A 10,341-nucleotide genomic window follows, 5' to 3' on the forward strand; every position below is an offset into this window, starting at 1 on the left:
CCCAGCCTCATTCTTACTGGCTTTATTTCTTTTTCTTTAAAACAGAAAATGATCGCTTCACAACAGGCCTTTTTTTCAAGCAAACCCTCACATTAAGCTTGCCAACACCTACAAAACGGTATCAAAAGTGCACCATAGTGTTAATACGTCTTCTCAAGGTCTAACATTTTCCTATGATAATATTATCTTCTTGTAATATTTATACAAATACCATTCTGTACACTGTAGAAATACACAGCCTGGTGTGTCCTCTATGTGGGACACCCACCCACTCCCCCCAACAATTGATCTTCCTTTACATCCATGATCCTCTCTCAGTACGTTCCAGGTCACAATGTGGGGGGTGAAGACACCAGGCCAATGTTACATCATATGAATTATTAAATACCCATTCAACCCACACCCAAAGCAAAAACTAAAACGCCACTCATACAACCAACAAACATCTGTACAACCCTCATTCAAAGTCTTTTTCTTTTTTTAAAAACAATCTTGACACAGTTTGCATTCAGTATCGTCTTATTGTCCGAGCAGCAGCAGCAGCAGCAGCGGATCATGGGCGGGGGGCTGTGGAAGGGGCAGGAAGGACGGGGTCAGGCTGGTACGTATGGGGAATTTCCACGGCTGAGCTGCACTGCTGAGTGTGTAAAAAGCACAGGTATGGATTACAGCTGTGCAGACAGGTATGACACCGTGCAGGCTGCTGTGGTGCGTTTAAAGTCTGCCGCCGTCCACGGAGAGGAAACAGAGCATTTCTCTTGGGTTATGCAGTAACACACAAGGATCCAAATTTAGTCTCTGGACTGATAAAAGAGGATGTAGCCCGACTCAGAGTTCTTGGAGATTTCAGAAGTGAGACCGTAGAATTCTTCTATGGCCTGTGCATCAATTTTCTGTGGAATAGAAATGGAGAATGATTTTCTTTAGAAATAGAGGCTTACAGTGAACTCTAAATCACACAAACACACAAATAAACTCGCTCACCTCTACAATATCGTCATCAAACAGCAACCAGAAGTCGTGACTTTTCACAATGGCAATGTAGTGACCCCTGTTTGGACCACTGAAGAGAAATAAAACAGCACATTAGCTCAGCAAAGTCACTTTTAACCATTAAGCCTGACAGGAGATTTATATTTCGGTGTTAAAACTACACCCTAATCTGACATCCAACTCCCTGGAAATGTAACAAAACCTCGTGATTAGCCTGTTCGGTACTGTTAATTCTTCCTGTGCATTTCCAGCTACTTTTCCACTGCAGTTTTTGAATGAATCAGTAAGAATAACAATCATCACCTCAACATGAGGACAGAGACGTCAGCAAACTGATGGAGGGAGATTTGCCAAAACGACTCGAGTTTTTCCCCCCCAACAAGCACTTACTCAGGTCCACTCAGTTTGAGCCATTTTCCCCATTACGACTGAGTACCACTTTAATATGGGTGGGGCTGTCATAGAAAGGTGGCCCGAAAGCCCAATGACATCATTTGTATGCAACACAAACCCAAGAGAACAATGGAGGACATCGAGGCTATGGCGTACATCTACCACTTACATACGTTAGTTACATTGTATACTCTGCAAAGATTCACTGCACAAGTCTAAAATCAACAGTGACCATCTAAACGTGGAGGTTTGTAATAATATAACAGATTCAGTAGCATGCGAGAGAAAGGGTAAGAAATGACTTCTACATTACCAATTTATAAGCACTAATGGATTAAAACACTCCGTATATAAAACACTCAATATAAATCAACACTCTTCACTTGAAGTGAGTCATCTGCATTTGTTTGGTTTTCAGACACTTCTCTACTGCTAAGTGCCAAGACGGGTACAATCAAAGCTTTAACTATTAATTATGAAAATGTTAACACGACTGCAAGCAAGTCTGGTAAGTACAACAATATGCCAGGAAGCGCCTCAAGCCCTTTTTTGTATAAAACTGAAATCGAAAGCAGTTATTAATTCTGTCTAACTCGACTAACCTCAGCTTCACCTGTGCAGCTTTGATGTAACACTTTCTATTCTTATGATGCAATAAGCCTGACGAAATGATAGGAAAGGGTTAGAAAACATATCATAATTTGATGTTTCTTAATGTTGCCGAGTTTAAGCAGGCAAGCTTAACAATGCGAGCTTTGAATCATCATTATGAGACCAGTTATTAAAAGTGCCAGCCTGATTGTTATTGTTTAGGTCTCCTTTGTGCCTCTGAAACAGCTGTGACCTGTCAGAGAGCGGACATTGGAGTACACAGTGTCCTGTGGGTTGTGAGGCCAAGATTTATCACATTGAGGGTTAGAGTTTCCCAGGAATACTCTGGGTATAGGTACATCGCAGCTACCAGAGCTGATGGAGCATTTCAGAAGTGGCTCCCCGTGTTGCATCTTTCAAAAACGGTACGGGGTCCGTTTTTTATGTTAGCTGTGTCACAGAGCAAGTGATGAGGACAAGAAATCAGAGAATCCACACACCCACTGTATTCCTGGTTTTAGTCTGTTAGTTAGTTTTTGTGGTAAGGAGGGCACGCTGACTTGCTGGGGGAAGACTCTTGGTGTACCTTGTTTCTGGTCTTTGACAAAGTTTCGGTGAGCATAATGCATAAAAGTCAAATCTAGCAACTAATGTGCTGAAAACTGAAAAGTGGGATAGAGCCTGGGGCTTCCATTACAGAGAATGATTGGCAGACTATGTGGCTGATGCAGTTGCTTCTACCAACTCAGGTTCCTGGAAAGTTTTGCAGTAAAAGCCTGTTAAGATATTTTATGACCCCTAAATATAAGTATGTCCAGACAGGTGGAAAAACAAGTGGCGGATGTGCGGTGAACAGCTGGCAGACCACTACCATATATTTTAGAGTTGCTGTTTATTTTGCTTTTCTGGGAAGAGATAAAGGGCAATATAAACTGTACTTGGAAGACAGATGTTGTTTTTTTTTTTTTTGGTACAGTTCATCTCTGTAACATCATGAGCAGTTCACCTGTCAAAGGTAAACACTGAAGTATTTCACTTGCACCCAGTAAGAAGGCAATAAGGAGTAGAAAAGTGAACCCCCAATTAAGAATGACTTGATAGTGTCATTCTTCATTCTCAATAGTGAGTAATGTTCATTAAATGGAAATATTTACTTTCTCTTTACATTTACGGACTAACCAATTTACAAAAAAATTGAGAGAAATTGATGCATGATATAATTGTCGGTTTTATTTCTGTGACTAATCAGCGGCTTTAGCCTTGACCATCAATGTCATGCTACGAATTCATCCCTGGAATTTAGTTCGACAGGAGACAGAAAAACTCAAGTGTAATCTATTATTCCTAAAACAGCTGTGGAAAACTGGACTCTGTTTCAGCATCCACTTGCTGAAAAGCAGTGAAACATCTTGAATAAACACTGACAGACTAACTCCCAGTGACACTGGGTCAAAGGCAGCACAGACATAAAGGAGAACACAGCTGAGCATTGATGGAAACTTAAATGAGCTAAACTTTGTCATATCTACTTTATCTACCTCATTTCCACTTCTACAGCCAGATTAGAATCAGCAGTTAACCTACTAACATGCACGCCTTTGGACCATGGGAGGAAACCGGAGTAGCTAGAAGAAAGGTAGTAACACATAGCAAGCTAACACCACAGGCGCCTCAGGAAGGTTCAAACTAAGGTAACTGTGCTAACCACTGCACCACCCATGCACAAGAGTCTACATGTTGCCCTATGAGATTCAGATGTAATGCAACTTTACTCTTGAGCCTACGGGTTCAAATGTATTTTATTATTAAAACAAAGAATTAAGTGTTTATCTCTCTATACCGGTTATGTGTTCACATACACACCTCCCACAATGCACCACCACGGCGACCAAGTCATACAGCCTCTCAGGATTGGTGGCGTCCCCGGAGGTGTTGAAGAGGCGGAGTTCCAGGGGGAAGACGACGCGATAGGACAGCTTGGTGTAGCGTTGCAGCTGCTCCATGTATTTAAAGCGCTTCAGGTGCAGAGCTAGGATCATCGGCAGCTTCTTTACACGCATCCTACATTAAAAGAACAATGACGAGTGCAACGCTGGATATAAATGTCCAACCACAAACAAAAATCATACATTAAAAATGAACCTATACACTGACCTCTTGTGTGCCTCCTGCTTGCTTCTACATTCTTCACAGTAGTATTTGTACTCACTGCACAGTGTCTCTGTGTTACTAAAACCTCTGAGAGGAATCAAAAGAGAAAATCGGTCAATTTTAACTCCACATTTAAAAATACAACAAAATGCAGGGTGTGACTCACTTCCAGTTAATAACAGGCCTTTTTGCAGGAGCTATTCTGACATGAAATGGCCGGTAACAAAAATGTTAATAATAACTTCAGTCTGACTTAAGTGGGCTTCAACAAGATGTGTTAGGAAAGATCTAAAATGGTTGCAGTTACTTGATCTTTTCAATCGAAAGACAGTGAAAATGATCCATTTCAGTTTCCAGGAGCCCAGCCTGTTGTCTCCAGATGGCTTTGTTTTGTCTAACCAACAGTCCAAAACCCAAAGAAACGAAGTGCAAGAAGAAAACAGGCAGCAAATGCTATCTTTTAAGAGCCTGGAACCATCAAATGGGTGTCATTTTTCACAATCGTTGCACGGAGCTACTAATCCTGTTCCTTCAATTGCTGATGCAGCAGTGTTGCTTTACCTGAGGCAGTGTGTGATGGAGGTATTCTGTTCTACATCAACAGAGAGGTCCAGAAAATCCTCATCTTTGCTGCTTATCTGAAAAAAAAAAAAAAAAAAGACTTGTAAAGGTTAGAATAACTGTTAAACTACACGGTCAGGTCTTAGGTTTTAATTCCTTAAGTTAAACAATGTTTGCACAAAAACTAAGCTCTGTGGTGCCACTGCAGCTTTATCCTTGCAAGCATATTGAACAAATCTGTTTAGCAACCATCTTGTTAAGATGATATGACACCTTATGTGTCAGAATGAAGTGAAGAATCTCACCGTTTCACAGGTGAGGCAGCGCGTCTCATTGGTCAGAGTGCCTTGGAAGATCTCATGGACCCAAGTGGGGGCAGGTGTGGCATTGCTGTTGTTGTTCTGCGAGTCCAAAGTGCCATTGGCCAGGCGGCCGTTTGTCTTCTCCTGCTTCCTCTCTTCTTGAAGCAGATCAGCAATAGTATTCAGCAGGTAGTTTAGGAACTCGTGAGCATCCTGCTGCATGTAGTTGTCAAAGAGCTCTGAGGAATAAAAATCGCAACAAAAAGCAGCATTTTTAGCGTTTTTCCAAGTTCAGAAGCAACAACAACAACAGGATGTCTTGCTGTCAGGGGTGGGCGGTATAAACGGTATATTGTTTTGGTCGAAAGCATTGCAGCTACAAACAACATCATCTGCAAATTATGCCGGGCTGCAGTAATAGCAAAGAGAAGAAGCACTTTTGGAATATGGGGAAAGCCAAAACCTGAGCTTCCTTCACTTTCAGCATTAATGTTGAATTCTCTCGCAGCTGCTCTATTCCCATGTTGGTGCAGTATATTAATGACTAACCTCTTATTGTGGATGGATTATCTCAGCTGTTCTCCTGACTGAAGTTTGGTCCGTTTTTAGGATCCTGCCATGTGATTGCATTTGTCCCTAACCACCAGAAACTCTCACGCTAACTTTCATCGAGTGGAAAAAAGTTAGTGTTCATCCTCGAGCTTCACTGTGCTAATGTTATGCTAACGTAGCTGTGTAGCTAGCGATCACGTAGCACAACATTATATACCAGCTAGTCCAACTTCAGTAACCCTACAAACGTCACTGCTGTTTAGTTTTCTGTCTTCATTTATGTTGGAAGTGAGCTGTACGTTTGAATTTTTTCAGACATCTCTCAGTCAGAACATGCTATATCATGTTTAGGTGGAAACTAGCCAGCTAACTTTCTGTTAACTTCTAACTCTGTTAAATGTAATAAATTCTGTTTTCATGGATGCCTGGATGTTAAACTCAATTGTTACACCTGGTAAAGCAGCAACGCTGATCATTTTATTAAAGATGAAAGAATTTAGACAGTTTTTAACTCTCAGTGATGCCGCAGTGTTCGTTTGACTTTGGGACCTGAAGCAGACGGAGTTTTGGACCCAGATTACTCTGCAAGGCTCCTGACTATGGTAGCTGTAATGCTCTGGCAGTCCATCAAACTTGCAGCTTCATAGCTTACCAAAGTCGTACTAAAACATTTTTTGACAGATTTCTGTGCACCTTTACTACATAAAATCTGTTCGAGGTCAGTAAGCACAACCACAATTCATACATAAAGCACACTGTCAATTTTTGAGAAAATTAAAGGATTTTAAGTGTGCCTTATAGTTTGTAAAATACGTTATACAGAAGGAAAGAATATATCGCAATATATATCGTTACCGCACATGCTTCAAATTATACTGTGATATGGATTTTAGGCCATATCGCCCAGCCCTACTTGCTGTCTCTGCAGGTCAGCAAATTATAGTTTCACTCTCTGCAATGTCTTTTTTTGTTCCACCAATCTCCCTGTCTGGATCAGTTCCTCTCACCATTCTCTTTGCGCAGTCGTGTGATAAACTTCTTGGGTGGTATGACTCCCACTTTCCTTTTCTGATTGGCAATGCTGTGAAACAGATCAGCCAGACAGGTAAGCAGGTTCTCCTTCCGTCGAGGCTGACTCCGGTACGCCAAGATCTTCTCCCGAAAAGGCCGGCAGAAGTACAGAGCCTGCAGCACTGAGTTGCAATAGCAAGTGTTTCCAAACTACAAACAAGAGGAAAACCCAATGTGAGCACTTGTCAGGTACAGATGCAACACAGGTAGTGTTACTGCTCACTTACATTGACCAGACCAAAGTAGTGCTCATTGACTGGAAACTGCTCAGATCCAATCTCTTTCTCCAGAGCAGAGGCATTGGCGCCCTGTAAACACAGCAGACAGACAAATATTTTACTGTCCTCAAACAAGACAGATAATTTTCTTCAACACTGCATCCGAATCCCAATGCAAATCCTGTCTTAGCTTCACATTTTCAAGGTCATGTATGCTGCTATAAATGGAAAAAAACAGTGGGTGCTTACAGCTCCAAGACCAGCTTTTTTCATATTAAACCTTTTTTTGCCAGGAGTCATAATTCCTTAACTGTTCTTAGACACAACTCAAGTCAACACGAGAAGCAAAACTGAACAAAACTGCATGTTTCAGAACAGAAAACGTTCAATTTCAAAGGTTTCTGAAGTTTACGATGATATGTATTCCTTTGGTATTATTTAGTACGGGTGAAAGGCTAGGACGCGCCGTGCAGACAGCAACAAACTGTGCAGAGTAGATCTGGACCTGGAATGGGTCCACAACTGCGCAGCTAATGTTAAACAATGTCGTCATTGCCCGCGTTAATATTATCTGGCAGATTCCCACGACAACTTGTCTGTTCTCCTCATTGTTTTCCCGTCACATACCGCAGATTAATCCTCGGAAGTCACCCATTATCCAGCTGTGTTTCAGTTGCTGGCAAGCAGAAACACTGGTTTAGCTTTAGTTACCTTCACGTTAGCTAGTTAGCTGTAAATCACAGGTGCAGCAGGTGCACTGTCACCGGGGAAGCTGTGAGAAATGTTAACCAAATAAGTCGTCAAGCTATGAGTAATAAAGCAGCAAGCATCCCCGTGTGCCCGTCAACTGTCGTTAACAAAAAGCGGGGAGCGGAGAAGGCGGTGGGTGGCTGCTTGCTTGGCTGGGCTATAGACGAAAAACTGCTTGGCTAGCACTGGCAGCGAAATTTACTGCTTTCATTTCTAATTCCACGGCTTAAAACGCCAATAGCAGCGCAGCCGCGGTTTCCGTACCACCCTATAGTCTGACTAATAACAGTATGAGACTGCCGCGCACTTACCATGGTACAAAAAGAGGCAAATTTGGAGACTGTCATTAGGATTTCCATTCGGCTAGCGCCATCTTCCACTACACCGCAGCGCGCTGACAAGACTGGGCTGGCTCCCCTCGTGAGGGTAGATTCTGCTGAGCTCGCGACGGAAGGTCCAATTGCTCAAGAACGCGAGAGCGTTCTCTGTCGGGTGCTTCCGTTTTAGCTTTAATCACGGAAGTGAGTAGCTTCAATACAGCGTATATAAAAAAAGCTTGTGGCTATCGTATTCACACATTATGACATTTCTTCGATGCCTACTCAGATGCAGTTATCTGGCGAATAAAAATCAAGCAGTATCACGTGACGTGTTGTTGAGGCCCATGTCACTGAAGAAATTAAAGGTTGACTGAAGTCAAGTGTTGCGCATGCTTACATTGCATCCAGGGCCATTGAGTAAGTCCTCATTGCGTTGCACACAAATGTTCTTCTATCTTCATTTTTTCTTTTTTCAAATAATTTATTTTAAGACTGCCATTCTAGGACAAAATTTAATCAAATTTAATTAAGTAAATACCTAGCGTTAAAATTACCGGAACAAATAATAAATTTGCGAGAAAACACATATGACAGACGTGTCAAACATATAATTCTGGAACCTGAACAGGCCCGCAAATGGTTCAGTCTTGCACACTGATGGCTTTTCAAAATGTGAAAATTAGAGGAAGGAGGGTATCAACTAAATTCAATCAGTTCAATAGATAGATAGATGTGTAGTTAAACATCCCTACAGTGAAAGAACGTGAAAAAGATGATATTATCTATATAAAGTTAGTTTCATTGATCCACCCTGCTAATGAACACAATACAGATCTATTTTTACATTTGTTATTTTAACTTATATAGGCATTTCAGGTTATGAATTTAAAAATTTGGCTAAAATAATTTAAAAAAAATTAATGACACATTGTTCAGTACTAGGAAAATTTGGATTTTTGTATTTTAAGATTAAAAAAATATACCACAGTCCTAAAATATGCCCCCAAACCCATTTTGTAGTGTTTCCACCAATGTTACTATAGCTAACTAAAGTTAAACATTAATTTGGAAAATATTTTATTTAGGTGAAATAAAATTAAAAAACTAGACTTATAGAATAAACACGGAAACAATATCATGCGTTTTAAAAACTATCTAGGCTTATAGTAAAATATAATCAGGAAATATCATATTTGTCCACAGAGCCAACCTGATGATGTCTACTTGAGCGTCTGGAAAGTGTTTTTTTGTTGTATTATATTATTGTATTATTCAGCACTTCATAAATGTGAAAGTCTGACAATTGTCATCCATGTACTACAAAACCAAGACTTATTCATTCGTCTTCAACCTAGGCGTTACCGCTTGCTCTCTCTCGGTCGTTTTTTCGTTCAGGCAATCTCACGGGCTTCCTGAATCAGCTTCACAAGGCGGAGTTTCGGGGCCATTGCTCTCTCTTTCCGCCGTACCCGCCATCTTGTAGAGACCGGGGGTAAGATGTTCTCTGTTTAAAAGTAGATTTTCATCTATATTATCCCTTCTTACATGCACAGTTTCACTAATATATCCACCGCAGTTGTTCCCTCATGCGCCACGGTGTTGTTAATGGTTGAAAAGGCGTCACTGGGAGTAGTTTTCTCCGTTTACAGCCCTCCGGTTCAGTAGCGTGGCTCTCCATGTGGGCCTGCCAGGCAGAGGAGCGTTTAATAGAAGCAGTTTTTTTGCTCCCTCCGAAACCCTTTTATTCCTACTGAAAGACACGAAACCCCGATATTTTACATTTTCATTAAAGCGTTTTTCATGACGTGGCTCTAAAATGTTAGTTAGCGCTCAGTATAGCGGACTGAATTGTCCCTGCTAGGCTGTGCATTGCTGTTTCGTGATGCGCTGGCTATGTATAGTAGTTTTGTAGGATAATGCACCTCTATTGTTGAAAAGTGAGGGATATTTGGGGTCGTGTATTTTATTTATCGGCTGTTTGTGTAGAAAGAGCTCATTCAGCAGGTTTGTAGTCATGTGACGAATATGAACTTCCACGTGTTTATGTTACAATGTTGAAAACAATGTTTTCTCTAAGTGACAGTCGGTCTAATTTCCCATCATCTGGCGCAGTTGGATGTAAATAAACTCCTTTATTGACTTATATTATTACACACTTGCTAAAATTACGTGTTTACATTAGTAGGCAATGGTCACACTTACGTGTGTCTAATCTAAGTGTTTTCTCTCAGTAATCAGGCATCATGACGAACACCAGAGGCAAGAGGAGGGGGACCAGGTACATGTTCAGCAGGCCATTCCGCAAGCATGGTGAGTCCAAGTTTGAAGTGCAGGTAAACTGCTCACAAGTGTGTGTGTGTGTGTGTGTGTGTGTGTGTGTGTGTATGTGTGTGGTAATGTGTCTTTCCTTCTCTTTCACAGGCCCAATCCCTCTGTCCA

At 41.3% G+C, this 10,341-nt stretch overlaps 2 protein-coding genes across 2 annotated transcripts in view; one reads left to right on the plus strand and one right to left on the minus strand.

Moving 5' to 3' along the window:
* Window positions 1–7: 7 nt before the first annotated feature.
* usp12a (ubiquitin specific peptidase 12a) lies at window positions 8–8,255 on the minus strand. Its single transcript, XM_005912238.3, has 9 exons — window positions 7,894–8,255; window positions 6,842–6,922; window positions 6,551–6,764; window positions 4,995–5,230; window positions 4,690–4,766; window positions 4,132–4,215; window positions 3,841–4,038; window positions 985–1,063; window positions 8–893 (listed from the first exon to the last, which is right to left on the minus strand). The coding sequence occupies exons 1-9, from the start codon at window positions 7,939–7,941 to the stop codon at window positions 792–794; spliced, it is 1,119 nt and encodes a 372-aa protein (XP_005912300.1). The 5' UTR covers window positions 7,942–8,255; the 3' UTR covers window positions 8–791.
* A 1,025-nt stretch (window positions 8,256–9,280) lies between these two features.
* rpl21 (ribosomal protein L21) overlaps window positions 9,281–10,341 on the plus strand; it is a 2,697-nt gene continuing 1,636 nt past the window's right edge. Inside the window, exons 1-2 of the mRNA XM_005912237.3 lie at window positions 9,281–9,394; window positions 10,134–10,212. Of these exons, the coding sequence (XP_005912299.1) occupies window positions 10,146–10,212 (67 nt within the window). The 5' untranslated portion in view covers window positions 9,281–9,394; window positions 10,134–10,145. The remainder of the gene's footprint in view (window positions 9,395–10,133; window positions 10,213–10,341) is intronic.

This window comes from Haplochromis burtoni, unplaced genomic scaffold (assembly GCF_018398535.1).
Source record: "Haplochromis burtoni strain Fernald_Lab_line unplaced genomic scaffold, NCSU_Asbu1 Contig_1, whole genome shotgun sequence".
In the NCBI taxonomy this organism is placed as follows: domain Eukaryota; kingdom Metazoa; phylum Chordata; class Actinopteri; order Cichliformes; family Cichlidae; genus Haplochromis; species Haplochromis burtoni.